The following is a 19,984-nucleotide window of genomic DNA, read 5'->3' as shown; positions in this document are numbered from 1 at the left end:
GCACATGCTCGTTTTTCACCTGTCATGATTTTACGGTTTTTTGAAAATTATCTTCTATTACTATGACTCCTTTAGCAGAACAGCACTTTTCTATAGAAGGCAGATACCCTCAGGGCCATGTAATGAGAGCGAATGACTTGTTCGTATGGGACAGAGAGCAGCTCCCACACTCGGTGCAGATCCTGCGCCAGGGCTGCGGGTGACACGGAGGCTGAAGGCACTGCTCTCCGCTTCGGTTGGCCGGCCAGGCTGTATAACGGGCTCATAACGAATGCGGGACCGGGAGCGGGCCCTCACCCTGACCCCCTCGCCATTCTCCCTCTCCTCTGCGCCCGGGCCCCCGGAGGCGCGGGAATGGAGGGCAGCCCCTCCCCAGGCAGGCGCCCAGGCTGGCAAGTCCGCCCTCCGCCCTCGGGGTCTCTGGGCTCCGCGCGGCCCGCGGGTGCGGAGGGGCCTCTGGAGGGGGCGGGTTCGCTCGAGCCAGAAAGCCCGGAGCCGCCCAGGAATCTTGGCTGGGACTGCGAGCATTTCCTCCCGAGCGAGCGAGCGAGCGAGCGAGCGGGCGGGCGGGCGGGCGGCGCGATCCCGGGGAGGCGGCGGGCAGTCGGCACCATGCGGCCCCTGCTGTGCGCTCTGGCTGCGCTCGCCCTGCTCCGCGCCGCGGGCGCCGACGGTGAGTGGGGCCCGGACGGGCGGGGACCCGGAGAGACGCACTGGGCGCCACAGATGGAGGAGGGAGGGACAAGGAAACAGCCAGATGGAGAGAGAGAGATGGAGAGAGAGGGGGAGAGAGGGGAGATAACGGAGAGAGAACGATAGGAAAGGGCAGGGAAATAAAGGCAGACGGTTAGAGAGAGGACAGCGGGAAGAAGAGAGAGAGAAAGGTAGGGACTGAGACAGGGACTACGGAGATAACGGGTGGGTGTGAACTATGAGCTATGAACCGCGATGGAAAGAAAAAGGAGTTTGAGAGGCAAATGGAACAAGAGGGAAAGAAATAGAGGAGCTAACATGGCAAGAGAAGTGGGTGGGGGAGAATCTAGAGGAAAAGAGGAAGGTTTGAGACCAAAGGGAAGAGAGATTGTGGGGAAACCCCAGGTCTGAAGGAGAGAGCGGAGGCGACAGGGGTCACAGGGTGGGAGGCCAGCCTGCAGGTGGGGCAGCCCCCCTCATCCCCCCGCCCCAGGGTCAACAGAGGCTCCTGGCCTGGCTCCCTGGGCCTTGGAGACCCAGCTTCAACACGCCCATGACCCAGCCGGGCAGGGCGGGGCAGGCGGGCCCAGAAGAAAGGCCCCTGCTTCACCTGTCAGGTGGCCTGAGGGGGCTGGTAGCTGGGGTGAGGCAGCCAGTCCCCAGGCTGCAGGAGAGGTCCCTGAGAGCCTGGGGAGGGTGCGGGAGGGAGAAGCGTGTGAAAGCTCTGCTGGCTGGTGCTTTGTCTTGCTCTGTCCCCTCTGCCCTTCTCAGGTGAGGCTCAGGTCAGGTGGCTGCAAGTGCATTTATTTTTGTACACACAGACACTCTGCCTATTGTACAGTATGTTACGGTTTACAAGCCACATTCCCATTTTCCGACGTCTCAGGAAGGCCTCGGCCAGGGCAGCTGGTGCCCATCCCAGTTGTCCAGGTGAGGGGAAGGCTCAGGTCTCACCAAGGTGCCAAGGCAGAGCCCTCACGAAGCACCCAGCCTCCTGCCCCAGGCCAGGCTGCTCCCCCATCAACCTGGAGTCAGTGGGTGTTGAGTCACTCAGACCAAGTGCCCTGCACCAGGATGGAAGGCCCAGCCCCAGGCCCCCTCGGGGTACAGCGAGCTGTGGGGTACGCACCAGGGGAAGAATCTGGCCAGTCCTGAACCTGGGCAGCCCTGGCTGAGTAGCCCTGGGTATGTCACTCCACCCCTCTGAGGCTGTTGGGGAGAAAGGTACCCACCCCATAGAGTTGACTGCGGGGATTGGAGGAAAGAGGAAGTATCAGATGTATCAGCACACATTGGCGCCTTCTCCCATCCCCTCAGCAGCCCCACTGCTCCCTCTGAGCCTCAGTTTCCTCACCTGTTAGGAAGACCTCACAGGCTGTGTAAGGAGTGGCTCAGCACAGTCCTTCTGCCCCCCTCCCCACAGCCCCCTCCTCCTGGAGCTGAGGAGACAAAGCAGGGTCTGTGTCCCCAGAAGGAGTTGGCCACCTGCCCACTAATGGCTGACGTTCGGTGGCCCCTTTAGCCTCAACTGGCATAGAGCCTTTAACGTAAAACCACTTCAAAAACATCATTTTCTTCCTGGTTATGCATGCTCATTGCTACAGATTAAGTAAGAAAAAGGATAGTAATGAAAAAGAATAATATAAAGAAAAATATTAAAATTTAAAAATAGAAAGGAGGAAAGTATAAATGCAATTTCACACTGAGTTCACACATTTTGGTGTATAACCTTTCAGACAATGTAGCATTGTTTTTCTTAACTTTTAATTGTGGAATCGTTGGATATAAAGGCATACCTCAGAGATATTGTGGGCTCGGTTCCAGACCACCACAATACAGTGACTATTGTAAAAGAGTGAGTCACATAATTTTTTTTGGTTTCCCAATATATATAAAAATTATATTTATACTATGTCTTAGTCTATTAAATGTACTATAGCATTATGTCTAAAACCCCAATAATTTAAAAATATTTTATTGCTAAAAAAAATGCTAACCATTATCCAAGCTGTCAGTGAGTCATAATCTTTTTGCTGGTGGGGGCTCTTGCCTTCAACCTGTAAGAAACGCAATATCTTCGAAGTGAAATAAATCGAGCTATGTCTGTAAAACAGAATAGTATAATTAACCCCATGTACCTATCACCCAGCTTCAACAAGTATCAAGTATCAGTTCATGGCCAGCCTTGTTTCATCTATTATCCCCATCCTTTCTCTCCTCTCACAAATTATTTTGAAGAAAATTCCAGATATCATATATATTATTGATTTCATAGAGGAAGGGAGAGGGAGACAGAAACATCAATGATGAGAATCATTGATTGGCTGCCTCCTGCACACCCCTCAGCCCGCAACCGGGCATGTACCCTGACAGGGAATCAAACTGTGACCTCCTGGTTCATTGATCCAAACTCAACCACTGAGCCACACTGGCCAGGTTATTTTTATTTCTAAAGATTTCCTGATGTATCTCTAACCTTTTAATAAACATAAGTATTATACCATTATCATAACATAAAAATGGACAAAAATCCCTTACTATCATCACTATCATCAAATATCCAATCAGGGTTCAAATGTCCCTGATTATGTCATGTTTTTCTATTTGGTTAGTTATTGCTTTTGGTTGAGATGTCTGATGAGTTTCTTTAAATATGTAAGTTCTCTTCTCCTATTTGGTTGTTGTTGTTGTTGATTTTTCTTAAAATTTATTCGTTGAAGAAACTGGGTTGTTTGTCCAGTAGCTTTCCACATACAGATTTTAGCTGGTTGCATCCCCCAGGTGTCATTTAAATGTTCTTTTCACCCCTGTATTGTCTTTAAACTAGTAGTTAGATCTAGAAGCTTGATCTAATTCCAGTTAGAATTTCCCGCCCCCCCCCCGCCAAGAATACTTTAAGACTGTGTGTGTGTGTGTGTGTGTGTGTGTGTGTGTGTGTGTGTTTATTTTATTTCAGAGTAAGGAAGAGGGAGAGAGAGATAGAAACATCAGTGATGAGAGAATCATCAATCAGCTGCCTCCTGCATGCCCCACACTGGGGATCAAGCCCGCAACCCAGGATAGGATGACGGTCAACCACTGAACCACGCTGGCCGGGCTAAGACAGTTTTTACTGCTTTCATTTGCATTTCTTTGATTAACTACCAAGATTGGACTTTTTCCTCAAATACATATTGGGCATTTCTACTAAATCATTTTTTACCTTTTCAGTCATGGTGTTGGGATAGTTTATATTGGTCTGTAAAAGCTCTTTACGTATTGAGTGAGGCAAACTGTTTTGTGTCACTCATAGAGAATTTTTTTAGGTTCAGGCTTGGCTGAGTTCCTCTCCTGTTTTGCTCTCAGAGGGATCTGAAGTCCCAGAGGCTGGTCCTTTTGGCCACGATCCCCATTGTCACCCGTGCCTCGGGGCCCATCGGGGAAGCTCTCACTCTCCACCACCGGCCACTCCAGGTCCCTGTGGGCATCTGCCTTCCCTTGGAGCCTGCTTTTTGCTGTGGGTGGAAGAGGAAGGTACTGAAGGGCTGTGGTGAGGACCCCAGCATTTCTTCTTACAAAAATAGATGTTGTGGGGAGGGAAGCACTCAAGAAAGTGGGGTCCAAAGCCCCAACACATGTGGGCTCTTTTGGGGCTTAAGACAGCTGCAAAGGTGTCAGGTGTATAGGCCCCCACACCCGTCCAGCCCTTCATTTTATAGAAGAGGCACCTGAGGCCCCAAGTGGGAGGCCTTTGACTTACACAAGGTCACACCACTGTCAAGGCATAGTATAGACAGTGTCAGGCAGGTTGAATCCAAATCCTGTCCTCACCACTTACTAGCTGTGTAGTCTGGGGCATCAACATCTTTGATCTTGGTTTTCTAAACTGTAAAAAAGAGATGTAAGAGTTCTGAGCTCACAGCTAGAATAAAATGAGATAATGCGTTTAAGAACTCACCTAACCTTGGCACATAGTAAGTGAGCACAAGTCAGGAGTAGCTTCGAGGAGCCCATCGGTGTGGCTCAGTGGTTGAGCATCCACCTTTTAGTCAGGCGGTCACGGCTCAATTCCCAGTCAGGGCACATGACCGGGTTGCAGGCTCAGTCCCCAGTAGGGGGAGTGCAGGAGGCAGCTGATCAATGATTCTCTCTCATCATTGATGTTTCTATCTCTCTCTCCCTCTCCCTTCCTCTCTGAAATGAAATATATATATATATATATTTAAAAGAGTAGCTTTGAGGAGGTCAAAGGGGGGACATCTATAATAGTGTCAACAGTAAAAAAAAAAAAAAAAGAGTAGCTTTGAATAGAGAGTATGCTTATGTCCATTCTAAAGGTGAAGAAACCAAAGATCTAACAATAGGATTGGCTTAAAGGAGCCCAGAGAGCTGGGTCAGCCCTGAGCCCTTCGGTGCTTGTTGGAGAAGCCCCTCCCAAACATCCTCTGGGCCCCTGCTTGGGTTTAGGTCTAGGGCAGATGCCGCCCCACCATGAGGAGAGCTGGTTGGAGTGATCTAACCAAGAGCACTGACCCATGTAGAGGGGCAGCCATGGGGGCTCTCACCGACCCGCTCACTCTTCAGCTCACCTGGGCAATGCCCTGCGTGGCATCTGTACATCACTTGGCAGTTCCGAGGCATCTTCAAGTGCAAGATCCCCTGAGACCCACACAGTCATCCCACAATGTGGAAGAGCAGGGCAGTTCCCTTGCAGACAAGAAAGACAGTGAGAGGCAGGGCACAGTCAGTGAGCAGGGGAGGGGCACTGCGTCTCCAACCCCCAGGCTTGCATGCTTTCCACAGCACGCGGAGAGAGGTTTGATATCCAGGACAGCTTCTTAGACCTGCTCCACATTAAGGGGGCTTGGGAATGTTCTAGCACATTATAACCAGGTGGATTAAGAGCCGCCTGCCAGCCTTGACCACAAGTCAGTCTACCTCTGAACTGATACATGAGAAAGACATTAACTCATGTATAAATGAGGGGGCTCTTTGTTACAGCAGCCTAGCTTGAATCCTCAGCAAAATACTAACTTAACCAGGTAGTGAAGGTAGTGGAATGGCATTGCTAAGGTCTCAGAGTGGTTGGCAAGGTTCCAGCCACATCTGGAAAGTGACCAGAGACCAAGGGAACAGGGCATGTCTCGCCCAAATGAAAACAAAACTAAACTAAACAAGAATGTTCCTCAGAATCTGACCTCGCTCTCTCCGGGGACCTTTGGGTCCCTCTCCGGTTTCAGCCAGAGCAGTTCCACAGATTGGAGTTCTTCACATAACTATTTGGAAATAATGTTCTTCTGGCTTTAAAAAATCAAAAACCACTGATGGCTTTAAATGAATCACACATTTTAATACAAATATCAAATGCGACAAGATGTATTATTCTATTATATTTAATGTGGTCAATTAGAATTAACCCGCAGTGACAAGAGCTGCTGGTCAAGCAGAGTGTCTCTGATGACTCAGGAGGCTCCCCAGCACCTGCCAGTGTCACCCCCTGGCACGGCAGAAATCATTTGTGTCCTGGGCACTTCCTTAGCGTTTGGGACCCAGATAACAAGGGTCTCCTCTGTTTGCAAGTGGAGGGACCATACTTCCCGCCCCGAAGGGGACCCAGTGGCCAGGCCCCTTTAACAGAGCAGTTAGCCCTGCGCCTCCTCCTGGGCTTCTGGCCTCTCCTGCAGCGTGTTCTCACCAGCGCGCGACATTCCACCCCTGGCCACCGTCCAGGGTCCAGGGCGCACAGAGGCCCGAGCAGGAGCCAGGCCAGGGAAAACAACCCGGCGTCCAAGAAGGTCCGTTTCCCAACTGGCCACGCAGGGCGGGCGGGCAGAGGAAGGAAGGGAAGACGGAACCCCAGCCTTGGCTCCTCAGGGTCCATCATGGCAATCCTTCCGCCTCCCCCACGCCTTCCCTTTCTGGAAGCCCCGTGAAGCAGGCCTGATGGTGAGCCCTGTGTGTGTGTGTGTGTGCATGTGTGTGTGTGTGTGTGTGTGTGTGTGTGTGTACAAGCTAAAAAAAAGAAAAAAAGAAAAAAAGAAGGCACCCAGGTCTTGCCTTGCAGGAGAGTCTGGTCCAGGAAGCCACTTGGCCTTGACTCCTCTGGGCAGGCTCTGGAAGACCCACAGGGCAAGGATGAGCTGTATCTGGGCGGCAGTGCCTCGAGGGGCCACCCCACCCGTGTTGCAGGGGCAGCTGCAGAGGCTCAGGGAGGAGGGAAGTTTCCCACAGGCCACAGCAGCGCATGGCCGAGCTCGGCCAAGAACGCGGGGTCCGGGGTGTTTTCTGCCGTCATGCGTTGAGCTCAGTGCCGAGGGACCCCACTCCGATGAACGGGTGGGGAGGCCTGGCTGAGCTCATGGGCAGTTGGGCGGTGGAGCCCGGACGAAGCTCTGTCCAGATGTGAGAGATTAGCGCTGTGCGCTGTGGAGAGCAGCTCGGGCCAGCCTTCTCCCCGGACGGATTTGGAGCCAAGTGAGATCTCATCACAGACACGTAAAGAACAGTGGGTTTTAGGCCAATGGGAGGAGCATGTCCGTGCTGTTCGTGACTTACAGGGCTGGCAGGGCCCCATGGCCCCCAGGGTCACAGTGCTTCCTCTTGGCCTGAGCTGGGGGAGGGGAGGGGGAGAGGAGGGGAGGGCCTGGGAGAGGGCAGGCGAGGCTCAGGGGGGAAATTTGGCCAAAGGGCCCTGGGCAGACCTGCACAGGGTGGGTGTGGACACAGACCCACGCTGAGTCAGCCACCTCTTCCCCAACAGCCCTCGCTGCGGGGGGAACAGCTCCTCCCGCCCCTCCAAACCTTTCCTCTCCAGGCTGAGCAGCCCCATTCCTCCAGCTGAGATAAATGAATCCAAATGTGGGTCCCTGCATCCTGGCACGGCTAGGCCTCCCTAGGGCGGCTAGGCTTCCCTAGGGCGTGCGGCCCAGATGGGGTCTCAGACCACCCCTTTCTCATCAGGAACATTTCACACCAATGCATGCCGCCCACTGTGGCTTCTGTGTTTTGCTAAAAACCTATCAGACAACTGGCTTTTCTTATGGAAAATTTCAAACCATACACACACACACACACACACACACACACACACAAAAGTAGAGAGAAGAATGCAGTGAACTCCCATGTTCCCATCACCCAATTTCAACAATTACTAATCTTGTTTGCTCTATACTCCCGCCCATGCCTCCTCCACTCCCAGGCCTGGGTTATTTTGAAATAAATCCAAGACATCATAGCATTTCATCTGTAAATATTTTAGTGTAGATCTCGAAAAGCATCCCTTTAAAAAAGTAACCAAAGCTCCATTATAACATACACCCCCCCAAAGACAACAAGAAGCCCATTGTCTTATGAAGAGGCTTTTGTGGGTTCCATGGAGGGAAACAGTGGAGTGGAGAATGTAAGACACAAATTGTTCGCCACAAAAGATGCTCAGAGTGGAAGGAAGTTTTGTCCCTGCTGGTGGTCCTGGCCCCCGAGGGGAAGAGCTGGGGCCCAGACGGAGTTGGGACCAGAGAATCTCAGGGGGGCGTTCCGGCAGAGCTCCCAAAGGCCAGCCTGCTGAGGGGGGTCAGGAGAAGGCCGGTGCTTGGGGTCCAGTCATTTGCTGACTGTGTGACCTCGAGCCAGTCCCTCGACCTCTCACGGTGGCATTCATCACCAGCAAAATGACTTAGCAGCCCCATTCTTAACTCAAGACCTGCCGACTTCTGGGCAATTAAATGTCCCCTTGGACAACCCAACCCACACCGAGGCCTCGCAGTCCCAGGAGCTCTGCACCTGCAGAGACCAGTGCGTATCCCGTACCCCCCTGCTTCGGGGTCCCATCCATGGCCATGCCCACATATTGTCACTGCTCCGCCCATACCGCCTGCTCCTGTCTCTCCATCATCGCATCAAGGCCTCCAGTCCCTTAGCCCCTCCATCTCCCAATTGCTCTGCTTGTTGGCCTCTTTTCTTCCCCGTCCAAGCCAGACTCCAGAGCTCATTCCCTCCGCCCCTCGATGGTCAAACCCGCACTTCCTTTGCTCTCTTGCCTTCCTTCTCTCCTCTCGCCACACGCATCCTGCAGACTCCCAGGTTCAGCTCCATCCAGCCACCCCTCTTTGCTGCTCTGCACCAGCCTGCGGGCCGCTGGGGGAGGGCTGGTGCTTCCAGAGTTGCTCCCTGAGGTCGGGCCAACCTGCAGGCCTCCTGCGCTGCCTCCGGGTTTCCTCGTCTCCTTCGGGACCCCCTCTTCATGCGAGCCCTCTACCCAGTGGCCCGCAGTCAGTGCTCTCACGGGGTTTCTATTTTAGTGGCTGTTTAACAACCCACTCACAGAATTCCTAAACATTCACCACTGCCTCTCCCCTTCCCTAACCCCACCCGAGTTTCAGCAAATGATTCTCCTCTTACTTTACAAAGCGAGCAGAGGCCATCAGGTGGGAACTCGCTCAACTTTCTGGCCCTGTAAGTAGAACTTTTTCACCCATTTTTGCTGCATCCCCTCTCTCTTCCCTCATGGGTTGCCACTACCTGTCATCCGCCTCCCCCCACCCTCCCCACCCCCACTTTCTGGATTGCATGACCTCTCTCAAATGCGTTCCTTCAGTTCTCCTTTCTTCTTGTTCCTCGGGCTCTAAGCCTGGTGTGTTTCTCCAGTGCGTAAAAAAGCGGAAGGGACAACAATACACTTTCTCTAGACCTTGTGATCTGCTCTCCTTCCTTCAGCCAAACTTCCTGAAAACACTTCCGAGGATCTAGGCCCCCCTCTGACCTCTCCTTCCCTTCTCATCCCACCGCAGCCTAAATCCTGCTCGGCCTCCACCAGCCCCTGAAAGGGCTGGGGTGGGATCTAGCAGTGACTGTCCTGTTGCTCTGTTTTTCTCCCTGTTCTTGCTCGGCCTCTGGCTGCTTTAGGTCTCGCTGGCCGCTTCCTCCTCCCTAACGCTCTTTGCTTCTCTTAGTTTCTGGAACAGCATCTTCCCTCCTGAAGGCCGGGTTCTTCCAGGTTCCAGCCACTCCAATGGACCCAGGCATCTCAGAGCCACCAGCTCTGACACCTGAGCTCGGACCAGGGTCTGAGACTTCCATACGAGGGCTGGTGGTGCCAAGAGGAACCAAGGAGGAATCAACATTGGGGAGAAAAATGACGAATCAGGGGTTGAACGGGTTGAACCTCAAATCTTCCACTTACCAGCGGTGTGACCTCGGACAGATCATGTCACCTGTCTGTGCACACATTTCCTGTGTGTATGTTAAGGACGATAACAGGTTGTTGTGGGATTGACTGAGTTAGTACATTTGTCAATGTACTAACTGTGTGTGCATGTAAGCACTCCTGGATGCCAACTGCTCACCAATGTCAATGCTACTACTCAAATATCTCCACTCATTTTCTTTTTAAAAATATATATATTTTATTTATTTCAGAGAGGAAGGGAGACAGAGAGAGATAGATGAGAGAGAATCATTGATCGGCTGCTTCCTACACACTGCACACTGGGAATCGAGCCCACAACCTGAGCATGTGCCATGTCTGAAATTGACCGTGACCTCCTGGTTCATAGGTCGATGCTCAACCATTGAGCCACGCTGGCCGGGCTCTCCACTCATTTTCTTCCTTTCAATTCCTACTACTACTGCCCCTTGCCTCACCTCTTACCCTGATTACTGCAAAGACAAATCCCTCCAATCCCGTCTCTGTATTTTAAAAATTCATCTGTGGCTATGTGACCCTTCTGTGAAACCCCCAAACAAGCACCGTGACTGGCTTGTTAGGGCCTCTGGCTTGGTTTCTCTGACCCGCCTCTCCAGTCTCCTCTCCCAGCCACCCTGTACTTCGCAGCCGCTCTAACTGCCAGGGCTTGTGCACTCAGCCATGCTATGCACGCTTCCCTGTCTTTGCACACGCCATTCTCCCTGGTGGATGCCCTCCCTCCCTTCCTTGTTCAGGCAGCGCCTCCTTGAGGAAGCCCGCCTGGACTGTAGGTGAGCCCTAGAGAAAAGTGAGTGATGGGGGCAGCCCCTCTCTTGCCCTGACCCCACTGAGGCTGCCTTCGCTTCTCTCTGTGACTGTGTTCAGGGCCCACCCCACTGAACCCAGGGCTTTACAGGGAAACGGGGGCCCGTAGTGACAGGACTTGTCTTCCACAGCCGCTGACCCCTCCATCCCCTCCAGAGGAGACCCAGCTCGGAGCACAGGGTGTGACACACACGTGGCTGTCCTCGGCCGCTTGGACGTCATAGAGGAGGTAATAAGGGTGAGGCTGCTGGCTTTATGGGGCTCGGCCAACCTTGCTTTGGAAAATTAGGGAAATCCAGGCCAGTCCTGCTCCCTGCCCTACCTGGGCTATCAGGCTGACCAGCTCCTTGTCCTACCCGGGCTGTTGGGCTGACCAGCCCCTTGCCCTACCCGGGCTATTGGGCTGACCAGCTCCCTGCCCTGCCTGGGCTGTCAGGCTGACCAGCTCCCTGCCCTGCCTGGGCTGTCAGGCTGACCAGCTCCCTGCCCTACCTGGGCTGTCAGGCTGACCAGCTCCCTGCCCTGCCTGGGCTGTCAGGCTGACCAGCTCCCTGCCCTGCCTGGGCTGTCGGGCTGACCAGCTCCCTGCCCTACCTGGGCTGTCAGGCTGACCAGCTGCAGGGCACTCTGCCGCCCCTGGGACTCAGCCAGAAATCTCCACAGAATCACCAGGTGAAAAGATAGAAATTTGATCACTGTGTTTTGTTATACAGCCAGTTTGTAACCTGGGTATACTTTATTTTCAAAAACCTTAGCATTCACATTTATTATAAACTAGAGGCCTGGTGCATGAAATTCGTGCACTGGGGGGGAGGGGGGTCCCTCAGCCTGGCCTGCACCCTCTCGCAGTCCTAGAGCCCTCAGGGAATGCCCGAATGCTGGCTTAGGCAGGGAGTGGGCCTAAGCCATCAGTTGGACAACCTTAGTGCTGCTGCGGAGGTGGGAGAGGCTCCTGCCACCGATGCTGCGCTCTCCAGCCATGAGCCCGGCTTAGTGAAGCATCTGCCCCCTGGTGGTCAGTGTGCATCATAGCAACCGGTCATTCTGCCATCTAGTCAAAACTGGCTCTCTGACATCCCCCGAGGGGTCCTGGATTGCGAGAGGGTGCAGGCCAGGCTAAGGGACCCCACCGGTGCACAATCAGGGCTGGGGAGGGGAGGGATACGGGAGGTTGGTCAGCTGGGGAGGGACTGCAGGAGGGCTCCAGGGCATGCCCTGCCTGTCTTGCTCAGTCCTGATAGGCTGGACCCCTGCAGTAAGCTAACCTACCAGTCGGAGCGTCTGTCCCCTGGTGGTCAGTGCATGTCATAGCGAGTGGTTGAATGGCCTTAGTATATCATTAGCATTTTACGCTTTGATTCGTTGAACGGCCGACCAGACAACTGGACACTTAGCATATTAGGCTTTTATTATCTAGGATACAATAAACCATAGTAGTATTATCAGTATAAATAGCACTGTGATTTTTGTCATCAATAGAAATCAGGTATTTTCATCCCCTTACAATTGTTTCAAACATCTCAACATATCACTCAGTTTAATCCATATGTCAAAATTGCAGTAGTTGTTAGACTTTATGGTGGATCATGTTGTTTAGTGAGGTAATAAAAACAAATTTTTACATCAAAAATTTAATTTTGAATACTTGAATGACATGTTAATGAAATTAGGGTCCTTGGAAATACTATATGTTTTATTATTTTTTCAATTAGATCATTTTTCTAAGATGGAGTCTAAGTTTCACCAGACTGTTAATGGGATTCATTCATGAAAAAAGTTAACACTGAATACAGAAAATTTCAAAATCCCAAACTTGTCATTTGGCAGAGTTGCCACCAGGGGGCGAGGCAACCAAAGGAATGTGAGCTTCCGTGATGAAGTCCTTGAAAGAAGTGGAATCTTGGTCACTCCAAACATATGACAGAGAAAAACCCATGCCAGGAGCAGCCCCAGAGAGGGGACCCCTAAGATTTTGTCATCTAGGGAACCCGGAGGCGGGCAGGGCAGACACTGAACAAGAAGGGCGCAGGTCCCCTGGCAGCCAGTTCTCTCCCTGCTGCACACCAGGTGCTCCTGATTAAGCAGGACTGGGCATCACTCATATCCTCTGCTCCTCTGCCCCACCCCACCCCGTTCCCATCTCTCTTGCTTAGACGGTGGAGAAGACGGTGGAGCACCTGGAGGCCGAAGTGAAAGGCCTGCTGAGCCAGCTGGAGGGGCTGGCCTGGAACCTGCCCCCGGGGCCCTTCAGCCCGACCCCCGACCTCCTGGGAGATGGTGAGCGCCTCAGGTGGCAGAGATGACAGCCCTGGGGCTGGGCAAGCAGGGTGGGATGGGTGCTCTGGTGTAGCCTGGACAGGAGGCCTCCAGCTCCTCCTCCGGACAGAAGTGGGCAGGCATTTCCCCAGCTCACCCCAAGTGTTCTCAGCCCCCACCCCGGGTGGCTGCAGGCCAGCGTCCCATCAGGGCTCCTGGGACACACTCCTCCGGTCCTCTCATCTCCCTTCCAAGGACCACCCCTGTGCCACCAGGAAACCTTTCAAGAAAGACTGGCGTCCCGCTGACCCGGCAGTGGAGGGATTGCACCTGCTCCCTCCTTTCCTTGAGCCCTGTGATCCCCGGCACAGTTCCCAGGACCCAGGGGCGGGGCAGGGTACCTTCAGCACCCCTCACTCTGAGCCACCCTTTCTTCCAGATCGTTAGTGAGTCAGGAGATGGAGTTGCCCAGCAGCTGGAAGTAATACACCTGCCCGACAGCTCTCCTCTGAGCCTTGCACCTGGCCTTCCTCCCTCCGCTTTGTGCAAATAAAGCTACTCCTCTGACCCCGCTGACAGAGTGGACCCTACAGCGGCAGCCCTTCTCCACCTACCCCCATGCCCTGAGGCCCACTTCCCCCTGGAGGCTTGGGCCAGGGCACCCCCAGCCTGGCTGTGCTTCAGCCCTCCTTTACTAGGCGGGCAGGGCAGGGTTGGCTCACAGAGGTGAGGCACCTGAAGCTGAGAATCGTAAGATGACTCAGCGGAAGGGCCTTTGGGGAGCCTGGCTACTCAACGTATGGGCTCACCTGGGAGTTTGTCAGAAATGCAGAATTTGGGGCCCCAATCACACCTCCTGAATCAGAATTTACATTTTAATGAGATCCACCAGGGGATTTCTGTGCCCATTAAGGTTTTTAAAAAGATTTCTATTGAGGTAAAATTCACATAGCACAAAATTCAAAATTGTAACCATTTTAAACTGTACTAGTTCAGTGGCTTCGCAACGTTGTGTAGTCATTGCCACTGATTCCAGGACATTTTGATCAGCCCAAAAGGAAGCCCTGCCCCTACGAAGCATCACTTCCCGTTTCCCCTCCCACCGTCCCTTGGAAACCACTGACATTCTGTCTCTATGGACTTGCCTGTCCTGGACATTTCCTATAAACGGGATCATACAATATGTGATCTTTTGTGTCTTTTTTCCCCTACTTAGCATGTTTTCAAGGTTCATCCATGTTGTAACAGGTGTCAGTCCTTCACTCTCTTTCATGTGGACGTATGCTTTCATTTCTATTGGGTCTATACTAGGGATGGAATTGCTGATTCAAATAGTAACTCTGTCTAAAGTTTTGAAGAATCACCAAGCGTTTTCGCATCGCAGCTGGACCAATTCACCTTCCCGCCAGCAATGTTTGTGTAAGAGTTTCAGCCCTTCTGCATCCTCGCCATGTCTTTTTTGTTACAGCCACCATACTAGGTGTGCAGTGGTATTTCGTGGTTTTAGGTTGCATTAAACTAATGACTAGTGATGCTGAGCATCTTTTCATGTGTTTGTTGACTATTTTTATGTGTTTTTGTGTTCTTGTTGTTTTTGTTTTTTTCATTTTTTGCAGCAAAAAGCTTTATTGTTTCATTTGGCCCAATTCATGGGAGAGGGTTTCAGGGTGGTTAAAAGAATGGCTAGTAGTTCCGGGAAGAGGCTCAGGCAAAAGCCAGACTCCAGGGGGATGCAGAGGGGCCCTCAAAGGCCTCTGGGCTCCAAAGGCTCCTAGTCCTGCCTGAGGGTGAGCCTTTCGAAGAGATACTCGCCCAGCCCAGCCTGGGGGCCGCCAGCCTGCGGAGGTGAGTCAGGTACCGCCCATCTTCTAGATGAGTTTCACCTGCTCACCCAGGCAGTGGTTCTCCAGGAAGTCACAGAGCTGAGGTCTGTGCGGGTAGAACCCGGGCCTGCAGCTCCAAAGGGCCTGGTTCAGGTTCTTCTCCAAGGCCACGGCGGCTTCCATGGCGTCCTGAGTGTTACCCACCCATCTGGGGAAGGCTCCTGCACGTCCTGGAGGAGAATGCGGCCACCGCGCAGGTTTTGCCTCTTTAAGAGACGCTCAGCGCCCTCGCGCTTCTGTGTCGTGGTCAAAGTAGAAGCCCAGAGAGAGGTAGGTGGGGAGGCCCGCAGGTGCAGGCAGGCCAGCAGCTGACTGCAGCCTGCACCTCCGTGGAATAACTGATGACTCTGGGAGCTCATGGTTGCTCGGCAATGAGTTAAGGTAGAAAAAAAGAAAAAGCAGTATGTTGACTGGTCTCGGAGGTGGTTCTGAAGGTGGTGACTGGATAAGACGCAGGAGAGTGGCCGGAGGCTGGGAGAAGGGGTGTCCCTGGGTCTGTTCCATCCAAACACTGTTGAAGCAAGAGACAGATCAGGGACGCCAAGGGCACTGCCTTTATGTGTGTGATTTTAAATGGCTATTCAAGTATTTGCCCATTTAAAAAATTGGATTGTCTTTTGTTGTTAGAATTCTTTATGTGTTGTGGATACTAGGCTTTTATCAGATATGTAATTTGCAACTATTTCCTCCTATTCTGTGGGTGGTCTTTTTACTTTCTTGATAGTGTTCTTTATCAAAAGTTTTAATTTTGATAAAATCCAATTTGTTGTTGTTGCTTGTGCTTTTGGTGTCATGTTTAAGAATCCAGTGCCAAATCCAAGGTCACGGATGTTGTTTTCTTCTGAGATTTTTATAGTTTTAGGTCTTACATTTAGTTCTTTGATCTATTTTGAATTAATTTTTGTTTATGATGTGAGGTAGGGATTCAACTTCATTCCCTTGCTTGGGATACCTAGTTGTCCCAGCACTGTTTGCTGAAGGTGATATTCTTTCCCCATTGAATGGTTCTGGGACCCTTATCAAAATCAATTGAGCAGAGATGTTTAGGTTGATTTTTCAATTCTATCTCATTGACTTTGTGCCTATCCTTATGCCAATATCATACTATATAAATTACTGTAGATTTGCATTAAGTTTTGAAATTAAGATGTATGGGTTCCCTGACTTTGTTGTTCTTTTCCAATACTGTTCTGGCTATTTGGGGACCAGTCCTTTGCAATACCATAGGAATTTTAGTATCAGCTTATCCATACCTGCAAAAAGACAATTGGAATTTGATAGGGATTGGACTGAATCTGTAGATCAACTTGCAGAGTACTGCCATGTCAACAACACTGTCTTCCAACCAATGAGCACAGGATGTTTTATGTTTTTGTATTTTTCAGTGTACAAGCCTTACACCACATTGGTTAAATTTACCCTTAAATATTTTATTCTTTTTGATATTACTGTAAATGGGATTGTTTTCATTTCATTTTCAGATTGTTCATTGCTAATGTTTAGAAATACAAGGGATTTTTATATGTTCATCATGTATCTTACCCTGCAACTTTGTCGAATCCCTTTATTAACTCTAATAGTTTGTGTGGATATTTTAGGATTTTCTATATATACAATCATGTCATCTGTTACTTTCCAATTTAGATGCCTGTTATTTCTTTTTCTTGCCTAATTACCCTGGCTAAAACTTCATTCTTTCATCATGAAGTACATCAACTGTTTTTTCACAGATGCCCTTTATTTCAGTTTGATAAATATCCCTTCTATTCTTAGTTTCTTGGGTTTTTTAATCATTAAATGTTGTTGGGTTTTCCCAAATGCTTTTTCTGCATGGAGATGATCATGTAGTTATTTCCTGTTAATAATGTGTATTACATTGATTTTTGAATATTGAATGAATTTTGTATTCCTTTGATTTATCTCACTTGATCATAGTAAATCTTTTAACCTGCTGCTAGATGCAGTTAGTTAGTATTTCATTGAGGATTTTTGCACTTTTCTTGTGATGTCTTTGTCTGGCTTTGGTATCTGCTAACACTGGTCTCAGACTGAATTAGGAAGTGTTACTTCTATATTTTGGAATAGTTTGAGAAAGATTGATGTCACGTCTTTAAACATTTGATAGAATGCATCAGTCGACTTTTTCTTTATTGGGAATTTTTTAAATTACGGATTTAATCTCATTATAGGTCTATTCAGATTTTTTATTTCTTCTTGAGTCAAATTTGAGAATTTGCATGTTCCCAAGAATCTTCTACTAGTATTTCCTCTAGGTTACCTAATATGTTGACATACAATTGTTAACAGTATTTTCTTGTAATCCTTTATTTGTATAGAGTTGTTAGTAATATCCCTTTCATTTCTGATTTTAGTAATTGAATCGTCTCTCCTCCATCTAACTAAAGGTTTGTCAATTTTGTTTCATTGATTCTATTGTTTTTTCTTCTACTCTCTATTTTATCTGCACTCTAATATTTATTTCCTTCCTTTTGGTTGCTTTGGGTTTAGTTTGCTCTTCTTTTTCTAATTCCTTAAAATGGAAAATTAGGTTATTGGTTTGAGATCTTTTTCCTTTTTTTAAGGTAGGCATTTACAGCTGTTTCCCTCTGAGCAATGCTTCCACTGCATCCCACCTTTTGGTATATTGTTTTCATTTTCATTAATCTCAAAGCATTTCCTAATTTCTCTTGTAATTTTAACTCATTTCGGTTATTTTTTTAAGAGTATGTTACTCAGCCCTGGACGGTTTGCTCAGTGGGTAGAGCGTCGGCCTGTGGACTGAAGGGTCCCGGGTTCGATTCTGGCCAAGGGCACATGCCCGGGTTGCGGGCTGGATCCCCAGTGTGGGGCGTGCAGGAAGCAGCCAATCAATGATTCTCCTCATCATTGATGTTTCTATCTCTCTCTCCCTCTCCCTTCCTCTCTGAAATCAATAAAAATATATTTTTTTTAAAAAGAGTATGTTACTCAGTTTCCATATATTTCTAAAATTTCCAGATCTCCTCCTGGGTATTTCCCATGTGCACTTGAGATGTATATTCTATTGTTGGGTGCGCTGTTCTATATGTCTGTTAGGTCTAGGTAGTTTGTAGGGTTCAAGTTTTCTGTTTCCCTTTTTCCTTGCCTAATTGTTCTAATAGAGAAAGTGGGATGTTGAAGTCTCCAACTATAATTGTTGAACTATTATTTCCTGTCAGTTTTCTTTCAAACTTTCCTGGGGCTCTTCATTTTCCAAAGGGGCAAGAGGCCCAAAGAGGGTAAGTGACCTTTCCAGGATCACACAGCAAATCGGTGGCTCAGCTGAGATCAGAACAGGGATGCTGATTCCCGGGCCAGTGCTTTCTACTTCAGGACTAGCTCAGCTCTGATTGTTGGGAAGGAACCAGGTTCAGGGTGGACCCCAGGTTTAGGAAAAGGAGAACTTTCCAAGGAGCCAGGGCTGAGGGTAAGAGCCCCTCGCAGAGTTGGGGGCCTGACTGATTGGATCCTTTGCTGAGAGAGGACCCTGTATGTGGCCAGGTGGAGGACTGGTAATGACCCAGCTCTCAGAGGAGCACAGGTGATAGGTGTGGTGGGTGAAAATGTAAGCTGGTATCTGCCTGGGGAGATGGTTTAGGTTGATTTCTGTTTCTAGGTCTGACTCCACGTCATATCAGCCAGGGCAGGAAGAAGCTGACAGTAAAAATAGGGTCAAATCGCAGGCTAGGATTATAACTCCCCATCAAAGTAAGAGAATGGGCATGGTGTGGCCATCCAGCTGTTGCTTGGACCAGGGGTATCTGCAGGAGTTCACCTCTCAGATCCTTCTTCCCAAAGCTGGGAGTGGACATGTTCCATCTCCCATTACCTAACTGGATTCCAAACACCCTGCCACCTGTACAAATACCCTCTGTGTGAACACATCGTTCTCAGAAGTTCTCTGTCTCAGTACTTAGATGGGCATCAGAATCTCAAGGCAAGCAGGTAGCAGATGCAGGTCCTGGGCCCCATGCCGGCTCTGAATCTGTGAGGGTGGGGCCCAGGACCTGCATCTTTAACAAGCTCCTCGGATGATCCTGATGCACACGCAGGTATTTACTATCTTTATCTGATTCAGTGTCACAGAAACACATCTCAGACAGATCAGTGTTTAAAAGGCTCACATCTGATAGATAATTCCCCCCACACCTCCCTTTGTCTCCGTTGCAGGGACAACACTGTTTCTGCAGCTTCCTCATACATGAAAGCACTGTCAAGATTATTGTGGTTAAGCCGTGACTCGGTTGGGCACCGTCCCCTGCACCAAAAGGTTGCCGGTTTGCGATGCAGTCAGGGCACAACGTGTCCAGGTTGCAGGCTTGATCCCTGGTGGGGGCAGGAGGTGGCTGATAGATATACCCCTCTCAATCAATGTTTCTCTCTCTTCCTCTCTAAAAAATCAATAAAAAAATATATATTTTTAAATTTGTGGTTAGCCCAGCTGGCATGACCCAGTGGTTGAGCATCAACCTATGAACTAGGAGGTCAGGGGTTAATTCTTGGTCAGGGCATATGCCCAGGTTGCAGGCTCAATTCCCCATGGGGTGTGAAGGAGGCAGCCAATCAATGATTCTCTCTCTCTCCCCCTTCCTCTGAAATCAATAAAAATATATTAAAAAGACTGTGATTAAGAAGGTGGTGAATATAGAGCTGGAGTTTTACCTCCCCTTTTGCTTCATTTTTCATTCTATTTTCGAATCTAAAGTGCTCAGAACCAACCTTGGTACAGGCCTCCACTTGGACAATTACAGCTCGATGGAAATATTGAATGGGCTTTGGTGGAGACAGAAGTATTCTCAAAGTATTATCCATGGAGTTCATGGTGTTTAACAGTGGAGGCTACCTGCTGGGTCTCCCCCCCCCCCCCCCACACACACACACACTTCTATTGTCTGGGCTACCCAGTTCAAGCCTCAGTTCATTGGGTCCCATTACAGCATATTGACTCCCTGACTCTGCAATAGAACTGCTTTTTCTTTTTAAATGTTCCTAGTTCCTTTCCTCGGTATTTTATGTCACACTAAGGTTTAAGAACAACCACGTCAGGGCTATTTCCCCAGAAATACAAAGTGTGCATTCCAAGGTTCCTTCCCTAAATGTTACAGCCGAGACGAGTGACTCACTTGCCGCACCCTAGTCCCAGTGCTAC

At 49.9% G+C, this 19,984-nt stretch overlaps 1 protein-coding gene across 3 annotated transcripts; it reads left to right on the top strand.

Annotated features, from left to right (window-relative positions):
- Positions 1 to 554: 554 nt before the first annotated feature.
- Positions 555 to 14,117, top strand: PLAC9 (placenta specific 9). 3 transcript variants are annotated; one of them, XM_006100973.3, is made up of 4 exons: positions 555 to 673; positions 10,810 to 10,907; positions 12,832 to 12,955; positions 13,374 to 14,117. In XM_006100973.3, exons 1-4 carry the CDS (start codon positions 613 to 615, stop codon positions 13,379 to 13,381), a joined length of 291 nt encoding a protein of 96 aa, XP_006101035.1. In that variant the 5' UTR covers positions 555 to 612; the 3' UTR covers positions 13,382 to 14,117. The 3 variants fall into 3 exon arrangements, with proteins under 3 accessions (XP_006101035.1, XP_023620295.1, XP_014321845.1); XM_023764527.1 differs by lacking the exon at positions 555 to 673 and adding an exon at positions 9,692 to 9,902; XM_014466359.1 differs by lacking the exon at positions 555 to 673 and adding an exon at positions 9,894 to 9,927.
- The last annotated feature ends 5,867 nt before the right edge of the window (positions 14,118 to 19,984 follow it).

This window comes from Myotis lucifugus, unplaced genomic scaffold (genome assembly GCF_000147115.1).
Source record: "Myotis lucifugus unplaced genomic scaffold, Myoluc2.0 scaffold_335, whole genome shotgun sequence".
NCBI lineage: Eukaryota > Metazoa > Chordata > Mammalia > Chiroptera > Vespertilionidae > Myotis > Myotis lucifugus.
Note: the sequence above shows the minus strand (reverse complement) of the source record. Positions and strands in the feature narration are given on the sequence as shown.